This window comes from Schistocerca gregaria, chromosome X, assembly GCF_023897955.1.
Source record: "Schistocerca gregaria isolate iqSchGreg1 chromosome X, iqSchGreg1.2, whole genome shotgun sequence".
Lineage (NCBI taxonomy): Eukaryota > Metazoa > Arthropoda > Insecta > Orthoptera > Acrididae > Schistocerca > Schistocerca gregaria.
Window position 1 is genome coordinate 602,458,432 of NC_064931.1, and position 20,063 is coordinate 602,478,494.

General features: G+C 39.0%; 1 protein-coding gene across 50 annotated transcripts in view; it reads left to right on the forward strand.

Moving 5' to 3' along the window:
* LOC126298928 (ensconsin) overlaps window positions 1-20,063 on the forward strand; it is a 394,125-nt gene that overhangs the window by 304,752 nt on the left and 69,310 nt on the right. For 16 of the 50 annotated variants that reach the window (XM_049990511.1, XM_049990519.1, XM_049990518.1 and 13 more), the window contains 4 exons: window positions 647-774; window positions 13,192-13,325; window positions 17,232-17,477; window positions 18,644-18,790. In XM_049990511.1, the coding sequence (XP_049846468.1) occupies window positions 647-774; window positions 13,192-13,325; window positions 17,232-17,477; window positions 18,644-18,790 (655 nt within the window). Of the gene's footprint in view, window positions 1-646; window positions 775-13,191; window positions 13,326-17,231; window positions 17,478-18,643; window positions 19,067-20,063 lie in introns of all 50 variants that reach the window. The other 34 variants (XM_049990490.1, XM_049990491.1, XM_049990493.1 and 31 more) reach the window with 3 other exon arrangements.

Below are 20,063 nucleotides of genomic sequence, written 5' to 3' on the forward strand. Positions count from 1 at the left end.
GGAATTTGTATTTACTTCGTTGGATAATGTATGAAAATGCAGTAGTCGAAATTCTGGATGGAGAAAAAAAGCTTGCCTTCACCTTTTTTTTAAAATTTATTAATTGACACAGAGGTTTTGGTGCCAGTATTCATCTTTGTGCCTGCAAAGCATGCCTGTCTAGCGCTACATATATTCGACGGCAGTAGTTAGTTGTGGCGGCACCTATCAACATATTTCAGAACTTCTGCTTACTTTGCACTCGATTCTAAGCCGCAGGCGGTTTTTAGGATTACAAAAACCTGAAAAAATGTGCGGCTTAGATTCGAGTAAATACGGTACTCTAACAAAATAACCAGAACTGTTACAGAGAAGAACTTTTCTGAAATTCGCATTTTCAAAATGGTGTTCGTAGTGTCAACTTTGGAGGCCTGTATCTCGGGGCAGGAAATTTTTTGGAGGAAACGGGGAAAAAAAAGTTACATGTTTCTTACTTACTCCTGAATTTTAACATATGCTAAATTCAATAACATCTGAGACTATGAAGGTAACCCCCCTGCCTGAAATGATACAAATTATGGGAACTAGCTTCTATTTGATAATGTAACTGTGTCCCCTCTGGTTAAATTTATGGTTTCCTAATCAATAAGTTTACTTTCCTTTTCAGGAACGTGAAGCTCGCATAGACTCGAAGAGGAAAAATGAACGAAGTTCTGCAGTATTTGCTTTTGGTAGTTCAACACCACGAATGTTGGAACCAGCCGACACCGGCGGTTCATTTTGGGGTACAAGGAGGTAAGCTATGCTGGGGAAACAGTACAATAATCTATGTAGTTGCTTAAGATAGTGTACATTTACAATGATTTTACATTTTCAGGTATTCAATATGTTCTGAGTGCTAACACATAGTATTAGGTTCCATAATTATCGAGGAAAATTAAAACAGGTTATTGATTGATGTCAGAGATACACAATGAATGTAAAGTATTTGATATTATATTATATGTTATTTAATTTACTGTTTGCATGACAATCATTTCATTTTCATCATCATCATCACAATTACTTCTCTGCCCTAGTAATAAAGCACATGATCTTCCATTCTGTTTTCACATCTTATGTCCACCTTCATGTCTTCAGTTTCTATCTAGCATACCCTCGGGCTTCCTTTCGCTCTTTTCCTTTTCTTTTGAAGTACTTTTTGTTTGACATAGTGAATTTGCAAAATGAAACAAGAAATGTAGTTTCAGATTACATTAGAATATTGTTAATGGTGTCCATATATTTGTATGAACATTCTATTTTGTGTTCTCTTTGAACATTTTGAATTTCATCAGTTAATCATACCTGATACAAATTCTAAACAAATATTCATTACTGATGAGGTACAAGTCCTGTAAGCAGAAGCTACACCATCCCAGGACTCCTCAAGTGAGTTACACTCTGTCATTGGCCTTTACGTGGTTCATCCATTTGTTTGGGGTGTTCTTATATCTAAATACATATGCCATTAGTGCCTACTGTATTGAGTAATGGATATTATGGAACTATAAATATGGGGGTGGACAAAAATATGGAAACACCAAGAACACAGCACATTAACATGCCTAATACAGTTTAAGAAAACAGTTGGCATTCAAACAGCTTCCAGTCCTGTGTGATTTTCAAGGAGATCTTACACCGTTCTTCCTGCAAAACAGGGGCAAGTTCAGGTAATGATGGTAGAGGTGGATAGCGATCACGTGCTCTTCTCTCCAAAGTGGACCATAAAGGCTCAATAATGTTAAGATCTGGTGGCTGTGGTGGCCAGGGGAGCTGTGACAGTTGATCCTCGTGCTCATAAAACCAGCCCTGTAGTATGCAGGTTGTATGAACAGGAGCCCTGTTGTCTTGGAAAAGAGCTTCACCATTAGGGGACAAATATTAATTGTGACATGGACCTGTTCAGTCAAAATAGTAGTGATACACCCTTGCAGAGTACCCATGGGGCCCATGAAATACCACAATATGGCAGTCCAAATCATCATTGAATTCCCCCTGCAATTTTTCACTCTTGGGATGTAAACTCGCTTAGAAGATGGAAAAAGTGTGCATTGAGATTCATCTGACCAATTAACTGCCTTCCATGGTCCAGGTTTTATGTCTTTGGCACCACATTTTCTAGCTACGGGCATTTGCATCACTGATGTGCCATTTTGGAATTCTAGCTTGTCCTGTGAATCCCTTGTTATGGAGCTCCCATTGTGTTGTTTTGTTGCAAACGAGGTTCGTGAATGCGGTATTCAGGTCTGCAGTGAGGTTTGCAGCTGTTGTCCTCTTCTTTTTTATCACAATTCTCTTCAATGACCACCCATCACTATCACACGACACACAGTTTTGTCCATGTTGTGACTTAGCAGGTGATGTTTTTCCCACTTTCAAATTTGTTTATCACTCACATAATACACTCACAACTATACAGAACTCTGTTCTGACCATGATTGACACTTGTAATGTATTGATAACATTGCACAGGTGCAGTTTGTGATCAAATACTACAGTGCAACCTGCATTACTTCATTAATGTTCAGGCACACATTTCTTGCAGTGTCTGATCCTTGTATAGCCTTGTGGGTCTTGTGAATGAAAAGATCAGACTGGCTTTCCCATAGCATTTGGTTCTGAAATCCACGCTATCTCAGACACAGGAGCTGATTAGACATAAGAAAACTCATTACATGTCATTACAGAATAAGTTAAAATATTCTGGAACCGACTAATGTTATACTTCTGTGAGCAAGAGTTCATATCTAACTTGAAATGAGGGCTATATCTCTGTAAGCACACATTACACCCAGAATCACTTTCTTTTTGTAGGGCACACAGACACTACTACCTCACAAGGCATGCACAGCAGCACAGCCATTGAAAGATCAAATAACAGTTGAAGATCGCCTTTTTTGATGAATCATTATACATATTGCTGCAGGCTAATAAAGATGACCTGCTTCAATGAATCATGGCAGAAATTGAGTACTGTTGCAGATCCAGCATGAGACAGATTGAAATCAGGTTGACTACATTGCTGGGACCATATGAATGTAGGGTCCGATTAATGATGGATCTTGGGTTGCATCCAAGGAGGAGTAGGTGACTAATTTTTAGACAGGATAGGCAGTAGCAAAACAATTAAGTAACCAGGCACTGAGTAAATTCCCAAGAACTTTATTATGTTGTTGTTGTTGTTGTTGTGGTCTTCAGTCCTGAGACTGGTTTGATGCAGCTCTCCATGCTACTCTATCCTGTGCAAGCTTCTTCATCTCCCAGTACCTACTGCAACCTACATCCTTCTGAATTTGCTTGGTGTATTCATCTCTTGGTCTCCCTCTACGATTTTAACCCTCCACGTTGCCATCCAATACTAAATTGGTGATCCCTTGATGCCTCACAACATGTCCTACCAACCGATACCTTCTTCTGGTCAAGTTGTGCCACAAACTTCTCTTCTCCCCAATCCTATTCAATACTTGCTCATTAGTTATGCGATCTACCCATCTAATCTTCAGCATTCTTCTGTAGCACCACATTTCAAAAGCTTCTATTCTCTTCTTGTCCAAACTATTTATCGTCCATGTTTCACTTCCATACATGGCTACACTCCATACAAATACTTTCAGAAAAGACTTCCTGGCACTTAAATCTATACTCGATGTTAACAAATTTCTCTTCTTCAGAAAGGCTTTCCTTGCCATTGCCAGTCTACATTTTATATCCTCTCTACTTCGACCATCATTAGTTATTTTGCTCCCCAAATAGCAAAACTCCTTTACTACTTTAAGTGTCTCATTTCCTAATCTAATTCCTTCAGCATCACCCAACTTAATTCGACTACATTCCATTATCCTCGTTTTGCTTTTGATGATGTTCATCTTATATACTCCTCTCAAGACACTGTCCATTCCATTCAACTGCTCTTCCAAGTCCTTTGCTGTCTCTGACGGAATTACAACTGCTCTTCCAAGTCCTTTGCTGTCTCTGACAGAATTACAATGTCATCGGTGAATCTCAAAGTTTTTATTTCTTCTCCATGGATTTTAAAACCTACTCCGAATTTTTCTTTTGTTTCCATTACTGCTTGCTCAATATACAGATTGAATAACATCGGTGAGTCTACAACCCTGTCTCACTCCCTTCCCAACCACTGCTTCCCTTTCATGTCCCTCGACTCTTATAACTGCCATCTGGTTTCTGTACAAATTGCAAATAGCCTTTCGCTCCCTGTATTTTACCCCTGCCACCTTTATTATACGAGTGCCAAATGATAGTGTGGACTAAAAGTCTCCATATGAAAAGCCCCAATACAGGGAAATGACGGTAATGGAACTATTGAGGTGGCAATGAAGGGATTCTACATCTAGATCTACATCTACCTGTACATACATACTCAGCAAACCACCGTATGGTGCATGGCAAAGGATATCTTATACCACTACTAGTCATTTCCTTCCCGCTCCATTCATAAATGGAGTTAGGGAAAAGTGACTGCCTATATGCCCCCGTAAAAGCATGATTTCTCTAACTCATCTTCATGGCCCATACAAAAAATGCATGTTGGTGGTGATAGTCATTCTGCATTCAGCTGTAAATTCCAGTTCTCTAAATTTTCTCAGTAGTGTTTCACAAAAACAACATCCCTCCAAGAGTTCCAGCTTGAGTTTATGAAGTATCCCTGAAGTAATCCCGTGTTGATCAAATCTACTGATAACAAACATAACAGCGTAACTCTGAATTACTTTGATTTCTGTCTTTAATTCTACCTGGTGGAGATCCCGAACCCTTGTGCAGTTCTCAAGAATGGGACACAGTAGTGTTATATAAGTGATCTCCTTTATAAATGAGCTATACTTTCCTAAAGTCCTCCTAATAAACCAAAGTCTACCATTCGCCTTCCCTATTACTGTCCTGACTTGTTCGTTCCATTTCATATCAATTTGCAACATTATGTCCAGGTATTTAATCTTCATTACTGTGTCAGGCAGCACACAACTGATACTCTATTTGAACATTACAGGATATCTTTTCTTACTTATTTGCATTTACTTACATTTTTCTACACTTAAAGCAAGTTGCCATTCATCTCACCAAACAGAAATTCTGTCTAAGTCATTCTATTTCCTTCTGCAATCACTCTAATGACAATACTTTCCCATATGCTATAGCGTCATCAGCAAATAATCGCAGATTGCTGCTCACTCTATCTGGTGGCAGAGATGACAAGTTTATCAGCAGTGTGGCAGTTGACATTTCTTCAGGTGAGGCCAGGCTAGCGACTGGACTTGATGACAATCCCGTCATCCTAATTTCCTCTGCTGCCAGAGGTGATAGTATTTATTGGCCTCCTAGTTAAAATTGGTTTGCTGTTTAGCAAAATAGTAAATGCAAGTGAGCTGTCTGTCATATCAGCCACTCACCTTGTGGGCTAGATGAGGTAATGACTGGCTGTTGACTGGCATGCATTGCCAGCAGTTCTGCTGACCTGCGATCATTGACAGTTTTGCTGCCACATCTCCAAGTAGCCTTATTGCAGCTTTGCAGAGGTGGTGAAACAACTAGATGCTCACATTTGCTTTGAACTCCAAACCAAGTGTGCCGTCTGGCATTAGAGTATTTCAATGCAGTCAAGTTTTGAGCTGTTACACTCCCTCCCCAGAAGGAAAAAAAAAAAAAAAAAAAAAAAAAACATTTCCCTAAATTTTTCTAGTGATTGAGATACAAGTAACAATAGAAGTGTGTAATACATGGATTATTTATACGAAAGCTGCATCAGGATGATGCAGGTGCTAGTTCATTCCTGATAAGGCTGTACTGTGTTGCTTCTGATAGCCTGGTGACAGTGTCTTTTACATAAGAGTTATGCACATATTGGATCAAATGAATGAGACTAATGCCATTGTGTTGTTGTGTGCTAACAGTAGGAATGACTGCAATTCCTTCACTGATATCAGAACAAGGAATTTGTACGTTCTCTCTTCTACTCTTGCATCCAGATTAATCTTGACATTGCTGACAATTTGTCACAGATACTTGAGCATGTTTAATCCAAAGTCACACGTTTTTTGGGTCAGTGTGAGTTTTGCAGCCTGTAATTTCTTAGGTGCCTTGCCAAGTAGCTTCAGTCTCTCACTACTAAAGTTGTTTATACCAATTGGAACCAAGTGACCATTCTCTCCTTCCCTGTTAAGGGCCAAATTCTGGTGCAGGAAACTGAATTTTATCCACACCGCCAGTATCTGGTTGTGACTCCTCTAAAAACTGCATGTCTACTGGCAGAGTATCCTTCTTGCACCTTATGGAATGGTGTCATGAGTTTGTCTAAAGATACTGTGCTCCTTGTGTGCATCTTGTGATGGTGTGGGTTCTTCAGCTGCGTGGTCTTACTGAAATTGGCACCCATCCAATTACTTCAAATGCAATTTCAGTATGTCATCATGAAATCCATCTCATCATCATGAAATCCATCTCATCATCATGAAATTCATCCTAACAGTGGCATTGCCTCTCTTGGGCAGTATTTCCAGTCCCATGAAAAAATTACTTCATCTATTTCAAAATGTACTTGCGCAGAACCTGTTATTTTAGCTGTGCTGCTACAAATCGATTGCAACTATCATCACAGCAAGCCTAACATCTCAGGCTCATGCATTTCACAGTAGAACACCAAAACTTGGCCCCATGCTCAATAGAAACTTACCTCACCCTCCATCCTTCTGGTAAGGCATATTTTTGCCACTCTATCCATTTATTGGTCTCCAATAGTTGTGTTTATTGGAAGTGCCATCCACTAGCTAGGGTGTCTCTATTTTCATTTCATGTTGCCCTGTTGCTTGCAAACCATTCCTTTTCATGTTCACTGAGAGGATCTACTCCCAGCATGACACGTCCGATAGACAAATCATTCATCTGCTTCACACATGCACAGATGCTTCTATTCATGTATGCTCTGTTCATTTGAATATGCAGCATAAAATTTCAGTTTCATTCCTTTGTGCTGGGAGTAGAGCCCTGCAAGGACATGGCCCGTCCACATGGATAGCGTGCAGTGGCAGTGTGCAAGAGAGAGCACAGATGAAAATAAGTCACCAGGGTGCCTATTCTGTATCTTTCCGACATTGTGCTGATCATTTCCGTACCCTAGAGCACCGAACGGTCTAGTAATCTAATTAGAGCCCCTGTATTATTCAGTATGCATTTCAGAAGCGATACCGTTCGGGTCTAGAGATCTGAAGCGCTGTTGTCGGTTCGCTTCGTGCGAGCCAATCAAAACCAAGCAGCTGCAGATCCATGCACGCGCACTGCAGCACGCACAGTGCCACGAACACAAAGTGGCTAGCAGACAACACAGGTGCGCTATTCTTCGAAGTACCGAAAATTGCGTTTATGTTGCCATAATGCATGACGCCACATTCCATCGAGCTGACATGCCCATCTTCATCGCTCTTGCATCCTCCTTAACAGTATCAGGTGAGGTATATCCATTTCCATCATTCTCAGCTGAAATGCATAGAAATTTTTACAGTTTCCCTGACTGCATGTTCCCATGAGTGCATAATAACGATAGCGTATTTGACTGTATTCTGCAGATTGTCGTAAATGCCGCATTATGTCATCTTATTCTCATTCACACTGACATCATGTTTTAGATTTTACATTTTGTAAAATGAGTTAGGAATAGTGTGTAGCACCACATTGTACTAATACATCTACAAAAACACCCAAAAAATTGATTCTTAGAGTTTCAAAGAATAAAAAGATAAACAGATTGTGGTTATAACTCACTCCTAAAGATCCAAATGATTATGTAGCCCACTTCCCTATATGATATGTCAACGATTTGGGTCTTAAAAACAAAATTGAAAAAACTTCCCTCTGACAACCATGCCTCCAGTGGCTGAGCGCATGAACGGACACAGACGAACTGTCCACCTAGGAGACGTCCAATACCCAGTAGCGAGCATGCCCTCCAGCATAATTCTAGGAACCTAGGAATCTGCTACACCGTATGTGCCATTTGGCTTCTCCCACCCAACACCAGTCCCTCTGAACTGTGGAGATGAGAACTTGCGCTCCAATACATCCTTTCATCCCGGCATCCCCCTGGACTGAACATACGTTAAACAACCACACTCCCATTTACTCTTCAGTCTTCTCCTCTTTCCCTTTCCTCTTTAGCCATTCATGCATCTTTTCAACCTACATCTTTATCCTATATACCTCTTTACTTCTGTATGCATCCTCTTTGGTTTGAAGCTGGCACAGTACTTACAATAGAATATCTTTGGCTTCCCTCTGACAACCATGCCTCCATCCTTGCTACCCTCCCTGTTTTCCTTTCCCTGTTGCTTCATAACCTGGGTTGTGAGTAACTAAATCCACTTTCCCTCCTTCCCTTTCTTTCCCCTCTCTCCTCCCTGATGAAGGACCATTTATTCCGAAAGCTAGGAACATAAATTTTTGGTTGTTTTTTGTGTATCTATCGGCTGTACTGAGCCGAGGTAAGTACTGGCCAGCCCTTCTATCTCTTTGTTAGTATTTGTCTCTAAATTATGTGTAAGGCATTGCTGCAGTAAGTGCAGTTGGTGTAGAAAGGTGAAAAAAGTCTTAAATTGTCTCTTGAAATTTTCTCAAAAGAAAACATGACCCACTGAGGTACATTTCGGTACAAACCATTAACAAGGTATTTATCAAATAGAAACTCCACTGAACCAAGGGAACAAACACTGGTTATAGATATCTATACAAGAAGTAAATGCAGAATATACAGTGGCATTTTACATTATTCATTATGTAAGTTACAAATGATTTATTCATGAAAAAATTTGTTTGAATGATTTACTTATTTGAATAATCATCCAGATAGAAATTTAATCAAATAAGGCTCATCTCTGCTAACCACAACACCTTGTGCCTTCTTCCTCTCTGTGTTCATTCCAGTTGATAATATTAACTGGAATTAGTTCATTTGCTCAGTTTACTCGCAAGAACCTACAGTCTAGCTGGATTGTAACTATTTTGTTTATTATAAACAGAATAGGCATTTATAATCAGTTGTTACACTTGTCATTATTAATCTTTTTCACTTGCTCTGCTCAAAATATGTCTTAATGTCTGTGTGATTTTAGCTGCAGACAGAATGCAAACATTGTTTCATCAACATTCATTGACACAAATGTAGACTTCCACAGCTAATTCCGTGACCTTCAGTAACATTCAGTATTTGATTATCACTTTATGTTCAGTTACACATAATCATACTGAGTCACTGTGGTAATACTTGATGAACCTCAGGTATAAAGCATTCACTTTCGGCATAGTAAAATGGAAAGCTGGCATCCAAAGAGAACTTCTGATTCTAAATGCGTTCTGTTGCTTGACAGGCTCATTAGTGCCACTATGTTGTGACTAAGCTATATGGAGTCCATGTTTCCTTTTCCACATGACAGGACCATGTGCCTGTTGCCCCTCATTCAGTGAATGAGCACTGCATGATGCCAAATGAAACCGTGTTAGGAAACTGCTGGGCACATGCTTCTGCAACACGTGCAATGGGCAACAAGCGCTACTCACATCATTTTGCCATGTAGATGCAGTGTTCTACTGGAGAGTTGGGTCAGTTTCTTCCAGTACAGAAGCTATTCACACTGCTTTTGTAATGTTTTTTGGAACCTTAGCCTTGACCTTACATGAACATTCTACTGGCAACTCACCACCTGAGAAATGAAGCTAGGGCACATGGTTTCGCCCCATGAACACTCACACTGTAATCATTGCTTCTAAGATTGTATACATACACATTAATCTATCTCATTGTATGCACAAATTCTTATATCTTATCTCCATTTTTTCCACAAGTGAGACTATTTAAATGTTCCAGGTAGGACCTGCTTGTGTTTATCATCTAGTATTGTTTGATGAATCCATGCTTGAATTGGTGGCAATCAATGTTTATAGTTTCTCATGGGACATTGTGAAAATAAGGGCACCACCTCTCAACTTCGCCCAGATGATAGCCTCTGATTGACGTAGTCCGCTCTGTTAACATGGCAGCAGTCCTTAGCACCTCTAGAAACTGTAATGAAGAATGTCATACTAAAATGAAAAGAAGTTTTCATATGTTATCATTACATTAATGTAAAATGCAGGATGGAATGTATTGTGTAAAAGGGAGTGTCAAGCTAAATCTGTAAATGTATATTAAAAAGTGAAAAATGATATCTATAGCCTTTAGTTGGTATGCATGTTTCTAAGAGTATGCTGTATGTGTCCAAGAGGGCAATATTATGCAGATGCATATACCCCAGCAGAGAAACTATTTAAAGATAGCTACCCTACTAGCAATTTACACCACAGATCAAAAGCATCCAGTTGTTTATTTCTAGGCAGTAAGGGAGTTAAATCTATTGAAATTCATTGCTGCCTTGATCTCCAGTGTAGTGATACATGTTTGTCGCAGCAGAGAGTCTACAAATGGAGTTGCAACTTCATACGTGTTGCGATATTACTGGTCGATGCTTCTCATACAGGTCAGGCACAAGAAGTTGCTAACAAGTCATTCTGTTGGTAAACTGCTTATTGACAGTAGATAACATTGTAGTGAGTGTAAATGTTAGTCATGATTCAGAATACAACATCGTGCATGATTTTTTCCAATTTTACAGTATGCGTGCCAGATGGGTTTCCTGGCAGGTAACCTCCAAATTGAAACAATCATTTGTTGATTAGTGTGAACAGCTTCTGTATTGTGTGGAACAAGAAGGTGATGTCTTTCTTATAAGGTTCATTGGTAACAAAACCTGTGTCTACTACTGAGGAATTATAATTTTATGTGAGGAGAGTATGCTTGACCCCCTATTGGGATGAAAAGTGTTTTCTTGGATTACTACATGATGAAAGGAAGTGCTGTCGTATAATAGGGAGCAGCAAAAGTGGCAGTTGTGAGGTATAGACCAGTCCTCCCATACCTAGTCTTCCCTTTTCTAAGTGCCATTGATAAGCTTTTGGCTTAGTCCATCTTGGTCCATGATTCTAAGTACACTGTGTTGCCACAGCATCATTTATGCCACAGATATGATCCAGATAGCATCATAAAAAGTAACAACTATGAAGTTTCTGCCTTTAACATGGTTAATGTGGCAACTCTGCACATCATTCATGCTATCTTTGATGACTTAGGAGTAAGGTGAGAACTCTAGTGGGACAGTTCACCCTCCAGCCAACATTTCTGCTGCTCCCTGTTACAGTGCATTATAGTGAAACAAAAAAATCGTATTTGTGTGATAATTAAATCAAAACGATATTGATTGTAGCCTGCAGATGTTTCATTGCAACATGCCATTCCATGGTTCCACATGGTCCATGGACAGTTGTGAAAGTCACAGACTTGTAATTTGAGTGTCTTCAGCATCTGTGATACTTGCATGTTCCTAGTTGTCAGCAGAAATATTAATATTTAGATGTGGAGAAACCTCCAGAAATGAAGTGGCGCTAACTGTCTATGTACATACACTGTCCAGTCACATTAATGTGATCACCTGTCAACTGGTTTCAGTAACAACCTCTCGCAGTGCAGATCACTGCGAGACATGCAGGAAGACAGTCAGTGAGGTTCTGGAAGGTACCAACAGGGATGTGGTGCTATGCTGACTCCAGTGCCATAGCCAGCTGTGCTAGGTTTCTCAGTCGAGGATCCGTGATGTGTACAGCCCGATCGAGGTGGACTCACAGATTCTCAATTGAGTTTATATCGGGGGAGTTTGGTGGCCAAACCAGCTGCATGCAGAGATGAAAATGGTCCCTAAGGCTACATGGATACTTGTGTTGATCCATTATGCTTTCCAGAATGATGATATTACTCAGGGCATGCCACGAAAAACTTCCCAAGACCATAACATTCCATCCTCTGGCTTGGAACCTTCCGACAATTGTTGCAGGGTATTTGCTTTCAGACATTCCATGCCATACACACTAATGGTCATCTATCCGATGGAGTGTAAGACATGGTTCATCTGAAAAGGCCACCTGTCACCACTCTGTGGAGGCAAAAGCGAATCTTAGGTAGTAAATTGTAATAGTGCTGTTTCTTGGTTATATTATACTATGGGATATAAGTTCATGTACATCTTTGGTTGGACATATACATTATTTTGTCGATCATTAGATTTGGAATGGTTAGGAAAATGTAAAATAACATGAAAGGTGTGTTCATATTCTGTTTGATATTTTTCCTCATTACTGCAAAATGTGAAAGTTGTTGACTAATTGAAACATAATAGATATTGCTGCTACAATTACGTTGACATGTTGACTGTGACAAGAAACTAACCATATTTCTACTTCTTCCATCACAGCAGTAATCATAATATCATTTCTTGTATTATTTATTTTATTTACTCTTCCTTCAGCCAATTTGCATCCCCTCCCTTTCTTTTTGTTTGCCCCTTACTTATTTCCATTCTCTCACCCTCACCACTCTATTCAACCAAAAAGTCAACATTCATGGGTAGTTTTTATGTGCTTGCCTGGCATTCAGCACTTCATTTAAAAGGTAGCTAGTGCTCTGTAACCTTAGTTATTATTTACATCCCAGCCAAGACTTTCCTATGTGATAATAGAATGTGTATTTAACACCTTTATTTTTTATGTTGAGTGTTTGAACTAATCCATTACCTAGTTAAACTCATAACGGAAACTAACTGGAATCTACTTTCAGTTAGTCTGTGTGTGTGTGTGGGGGGGAGGGGGGGTTGGGAGTGGATTTTCTCTCTCCTCACTTTTTTGTTTGTGATAAAACCAGTTGTAATTTCTTTTTTTTCATAGCTAGTTTTGGCCTGGTCATTCTCAAGTGGTACAAGCAAAATTAGCATTTGTCACATAAGTATCACAAAATAATCATGACAAACTTAAACACTCCATGTGGGCTTTAATTTTGTGGATTCTTACATAAAACCATGACTGAGTTTACCACAGACTGTCAGCAGATTTAAGAACATAGGCAAAAATAGCAGTTAAGCTGATTTAATGTTTACTGAATGCTATTTGGAATGCAGGCTCACCTTAATATGTGGTACGATATGGTATAAAACATTATCTTTGGCCTGAATGGGCTGTCATAATAAAAATGTATGAGTAACACTGCTGTATTATCTTATTGTGACTTTTACCGTTTTCAATGAACAGGGCAACTTCAACCAGTAACGTAATGATGTTCACGGCTACTCCACTCACTCGACGTTCATCTGAGCGAGAATTAGATGGAACTGGCAAGAAGAGAGCAACCTCTGCCAGTGGCCTAGACCGAAAGCCAGGTGAAGGTCAGTTGCACATGTTGCAGTTAACAAACTGTGTTCATACGTTCATTTCATCTTTCAATAAATTGACAAGCTGTATAAATGAATAAACTATTTTCTATTGTGGTGATCACATGTAAAAGATAGATAACTGTTATTATGCTGTCACTGCTTCTAGTGGAAGAGTTTGTATGTAATGTTCATGCAAGCTGATTATGCAGTAGATTTGTGCATGTAAGTACAGATCTGAGCAAGAAACAGTTAAACAACAAAATATTTGTGTGCCAAGCAAAGGCAGACATTTTTGAAGCCATGTTCCTGTTGCAGATATAATGCTACATTTAAAAAATCCAGTTAAGATGCTGTGATACCAGTAGAATAAGGGAAAAAATCCTGTGTCATAACATACTTAAAAAAAAAAAAATTCAATGAGCCACTACTCTGAATGTGTTCCACTTATTGTTCATACTATTGCATAGAGTTGAGTCTTTCTGAGTCATATAAGGTAGAAACAACTGCATAAGGAAAAACATGAGCTGTATTCCTAATGTCCATCCTACATGCCTAAATTATTGTCTTTACATTTGTTGTGATTGTTATGACAAGCATTTCAAGAATTATTTTTCAGTTTGTTTGTGCTTATATCACCATTCATGTTTGCATGTTCTGGTGCAAGTTAAGGAGCAACTGTTACAGTATGAAGTGTGAAATTTCTTTAAAATTTCTGCAGTAGTTAAAACTGCCAAAAAAAGTAATGAAAAGAACAATTTTAGCATGTGTATATATAGACCCATATAAAACTTTAAGATGAAATAAACTGAATTATTTTCAGTTGTCAGAAGTAATTTGTAAATATAGTAATTAAAAGCAAGTAGCAGCTACTAGGAAACGCTGGTTATAGAGCATTATGTTTTCTGTGAAGTCATCAGACCTAAGTCAGAAGATATAAGTAGTGTTGATCACTTGGGATAAGGCAGTGTCGAAGAATGTAATAAAACTGAGAGAAGCATAAGAAAATATTACTACAAGCTGTTTGTGGAGATGTTATTCTTCTTGACAATGTAGACTGCTTACAAACTTTGTACTAAAACTTCAAACCAAATGAAAATAGGTAAAAGGACAACTTCCTGCTATAAGTAGCACTGCCAAATCCACACACACAAATAACGGGTGATGGACCTCAAGCTTTCAGAGAAGTGAGAAAAATGGGAAGAGAGTATATGCACGTTTTGAACAAGCATATTGGATTATTTATTAAATTTAGGCCATGCAACCATGCAAATTACAACTCTTTCAATTATTTTGGCTGTGTGTCTTCCTTCTGGCAACGGCCTTGCCGCAGTGGTAACACCATCTTATGACTGGGAGAGCGGTGTGCTGACCCCACGCCCCTCCTATCCGCATCCTCCACAGAGGATGACATGGCGGTCAGATAGTCCCAGTAGACCACTCATGGCCTGAAGACAGAGTGCGGAGTGTATCTTTCTTCTATCCTCAAGTGAACCGAGAGACGGACGACAGTGTGCAAAGAGAGCCCTTATGTGCTCCATCCTGGAGGTTATGCATGTGCAAATCTACACCACAGATGCTGGCTGATATCAAAGAGTTGCATTTTACAAATGGTGACACTGAGTAAGTGTTTAAGGAGACCAAACAGCTGAGTTCATTAGTCTTCTATTCACCCCTGCCTTCCTCCCTCCCCCCCCCCCCCCCCCCCCGCCCCCAACTCCCCCCCACCCCACTCCCCCCCACCCTCTAAAGGGCAGATGCAGAGTACCCAATCTGTCTGCACAGAGTGTAAATGCTGCATGCAAGTGTGAGAGAGTGTTCTAAATGTTTACGTAGTATGTACCTGAGGCAGGACATGGCAGCCAGCTCACTGTTCACCTAATGTGATGTGAGAAACTGCCTAAAAACCACATCCAGGCCAGCCAACACACCAACCACTTGTAGTTAATCGATCATGTCGATTCGATCCAGGGCAATCATACTTTCCTGTCCTGGAAGCAGTCACTTTAACATGCATGGCCACCCATAGTGGTACACATAAATATTGGTCACTCTGTGGACTACGGTGATATGAAGATATGAGTGGACTACAGTGATATGACAATATGAGCTGCTAATTGTTTAATTGTTTTGGGACTCTTATGTTTAAGAAAGCCACAGAAGTTTGATTAGTGGAAGATTTAATAAATTATAAGAGTTGTTTTAATTTGGGCAAAGCATGTAATCTGGCCCGTGCTATAATTAAATTGCAGAGAAGTCAGCATGGTTCTGTCACTACTAAAGATGCATTGAACACCTCCACCTGCCTTAGGGGCATACATCTGCAAGGTATTTGTTGCTGACCAGCATCTGTGGTACAGGTTCACATGCTCAGTACTGCCACAGTGGAACATGTAAGGCCACATTTGACACCATATCAAAGTCTCTTGGTTCATTCTGAGGATGGCTAGAAGGGGCAAAGACAAAAATATCAGTGGTAGAGTATGAATTTGCACAGCTGCATGCTTGAAATCTAATTGATTGTTCATTATGCTGTGAAAGCTGACAGTGCACATAAAGTGTACCGAAATTTACCCAGAGGTAGGATTAAATGAAAATTTACTGCGGGGTGTTATATTAAAAGTTTTTTTCCTTTCTAACATTTCTAATACTATTTGTTTAAGGCACTTCAGGAGTGCCAAAACTTCATTATTTACCTAATTATTCCCCATTGAATCAACAAACGTTATTGTCAGTGAGAGACATTCAGTCATTGTCTGTATGTATTCTTTGAATAAAATACAAAGCACCTGTATTTTCTTGTTAGTCAGAAGATATTGTTATTTTGCATCTTTTATGACTTAGTTTGCTTAGAGTTTGTGCTTGACGAACATTTGTTGTACAAGGAATGTTACTGGTGGTTACCAAAATTTCCCATGAAATGAAATGATCTCCGTATTGTGTACAAAGATGCAGCTTATATTCCTTGATGGTGATCATAATTCATTCTCATCCTCTCTGGGAAACACATTTTAGTTACCAGACAATGATGCAGCCAAACCTGTGTTTGATTTTTCACAAAGTACATGTTAACAGTGTCTTATTTTGTGAAAAAATGAGTTATTTGAGATACTGTATTAAGCAGACCAGTTAGTCAGAAAAGAGTAGTAACATGTAATTATAAATCAGGCATTATCTCTTTCAAGTGCATTGCCTTAGAGGTGTATATGAGATATCAAGAGATGATGAGATGAGCAAACACTGCCTGCATGGTAGTAAAATAACATCAGAAAGGATATTTATGTGTGGGTCATGAGATGTTGATTCTTGTTGTTGCTGGAAGTTCTGTTATAGTCTTACCCATTTGTTCTCACTCTGTATGCTGACTGTTACATTCAACTTAGAAATTCTTGGCAAAATCGTATCAAAACTACATAAATTGACAGCATATTTTACCAGCATTGTTATTGCCTTCTGTGTCAGTTATATGACTCATTTCTCCTTCTACATTTTATTGTAGTGTAAGTATTTCGTAAGCCTCAAAACATGCATTTTATGACAAGGACAGAGTATATGTGATCATAATTTCTTGTGCAGCACTCTCAAAGAAATTTTGAGGTCATTTATATATTGATATTTGAATGATAAAGGTATGGGGTGGTTTATTTTCACCAAGGTGCATTCAAAACACTTAATATAGCGGTGCTCTGATTTACAGTTACCTAACTTAAAAACCTTTTTCTGTTACAGACGTTTAAATCAAGACTATCAGAGCACCTACATTCTGGTGAATTCAGTAGTCATTGGTATATTGCTATTTTCAAGAATATCTTACTGCTGTGACTTCAGAACATTACTCAGTGTTGCAGAAATCAGATCATCCACTCTGTAAATGACAAAAATGGTTATTAATATGGACCAATCTTCAACCCTTTTTTTCAGATATGAAAATGTCCACTTCAATGTACGAAGTTTTCCACTGGAATGAATCTCCTCAACCTGTGGGTACTGCCACTCATCGTGCCCAAAGCATTTCTGGTGTTTATAGCTCTGATTTAGGGGCTCCTCCCCAGAAAAAACTTGATTTAGACTCTACTTTGTCAGTGAAAAAAGATGGAAGTAGCTTTTCAAGTGCCCCCCAAACACCCTCCTCTAATATTGCCAGTATTTTCAGCGGCTCCGCTGGTGGTGAGTTGAGATGTGCAGAGATGCTCACTCCTCTAGTTTTATTCCTGCAAGGCAGAAATCTGCCACCTAATAATTCAATTTGCATGATCTGTAAAATAAGTTCAGTCAGTAGGCATGTACCACAAAATATAATTACATTTAAATCCCTGTTGTGAGCTTTACGTTTTGTTGCTTGGAAGTAATTATTTTACATTTCTTTTATGCTGACATAGTTTGTGTCTTTCTTATTCACCCCATTTCTTTCTCTTTTTTAACTTGTGTAAGAAACTTTATGGCATGTAAAAGAAATATGGAATGAGATTAATGATTGACCTGCTTAAGAATTTGACTGTACTCCACTTTTCTTGTCGTAGATAGGTTGTTTTGTGAATGATTCTTTTCTGCCAGTGTTAATTAAGTTTTAGCTTGTTTTGGAAGCAACTTTTTGAACTTTACTATACGATCTAATGAAGAATTATGTGCTTCTTTCAGTTTTTTGTACGCCTGCCTAGTGTGATGTATGACCTAAATTATCTTGCTTGTTTATGTGTGTAATGTATATGAATGGTTAATGTTTTGGCTTTGCTAACTTGCTATGTGGCATGCACCAACTTTTAATCTGTAATAACTCTCATATATCAACAACAAGAAATACAGTATTTTTAATTAGTATAAATGAATTATTGTTACCAGTAAAAGAAACATTAGTATGACAATAGTCACAGCCATATAATGCTATAACATATACTTTTAATGTATACACATTCATAATTAAAATAGTGCCTTCATATCTCAGTTTTGTGAAATATTTGTGTTAGTCATTTATTTTGCAGCAATGTTGCGTTATCAATATCACAAAAAGTGGAGGAAAGCAAGTACAGTTACTTAGTTGGATGGGTGAAATTGCCCTTATTACAAAACGAAACACAGGGGAGTGTAAAATTGAAGTAATGTTATATCATGTAACTTATTTTGATATGAAACACATTTATTACCGTGAAGCACATTTATATCTACATTATGGGATTGGTCAATCTTGAGCAGTGGGCTGATAAACTCCGAATTGTTATTTGAGTGTGCCTAGTGAATAATGGGAAACTGGGTGTAATATTTAAATATATATGTAATTAATTGATTAGGATTGCATTAGTTCACACCACTGTTGCTAATGAGAACTATTGACATAGGTGAAGAAACAGATGGGCAGCAGCAGAATTCAGCGCAGACCATTGTACGAGTTAATCGACGCAAGACAGATCTGATGCCAACGATACCATCACCTCGTGATACAACACCCAGCTCCAGCAGTCGGCGGGCACCGAGCCGCTCGCCAGGTAGGGCGCTGTCGATGTCTCGTCTGGATGTGCTGTCTCAGCCTCGATTCCCTCGGCGCCAGGTGGCTTTTCCTACACCTGCCCCACGACAGCGCCTGGCATTGGGGTCCTCCCAAAGCATGTCACGTAGCACAGGCCATCTGGCAGCAGTAGGAGCAGACAGTCAGCTACGGCGCATGGATGCTGCACGAAGCATGTCACACTTATGTGGAAATGCACCTCCCGTGCCTCCTCCCCGTACAACACGGGCAGAAAGGTTGCGCCAACAAGCAGCAGGTATGAGAAATACTGGGAGCACGGTTCGACATTATTTTTCTTTGTAATATTCATGCCAAAACTAGCATTATTGACTTTTATATTGACTTCTTAGCCATGGGAGAGTTTGTGTGCAGTTACCAGGAATTATAAGTGGTGCTTGAGAGGTTGATCATGTTAGTACCCTATTCAAATGCATTATGTTAAAAGTTAGAGCGACCCAACATTTGTGCAAACAAATAATGTTGTTCTTGACCCTGTGATGCATGAGCCACCATTTTTTTTATGTAGATGAGTCAAGTTATTATACAGACCAGATGCATATTAAGAAGTAGCACTGTCATTTTCCAGATGCTATTATCATTTTTCATACCTTGGTTTCTCACATTTTCTGAAATCCTTTTCAGTTTCATTGAAGCTATTATTGGTTCCAATATCTCCTTGTGAAGAATTTTCTTTTACACTTTATCAGAAATAAAATCTTTCAACAATATTTTATTTATTTCGGCCCTCTGTTACATCAGTTCAGGGTTTTACATGTGCATAAATCTTTGAATTACAGTTTACTTAAATAATTATAATAATTATTATAATAATATAAACAACAACAACAATAGTAGTAGTAGTAGTAGTTGTTGTAGCAGTACTACAGGGTGGCACATGAAAAACCTGCCCTGAGCACTAGACTGCTCATTAGCGCCCATCTGCTCATTGACACCCAATTTAAGGAAACACTGGACATTTTTTCAAAGATGTTTCCTATCATTTTCGTATGAGCAAAGAGCAGTATACAGGGTTTGGTGACAAGTGACATACTACAAAGTTAGTTGAAAATGCAAAACAGGATTGATCCCCATATCTGCATACACCTGCTGTGAGTATGGATATTTGAGCACAAATGGTTCCAAGTCCGAAGAAGTTGGACACACAAATTGTTGCAACAAGTGAATGTCTTGTCAACATATTTTACACTATATAGGGATGAAGCCCTACAGAATGACATGTGTCCAAGAACTGA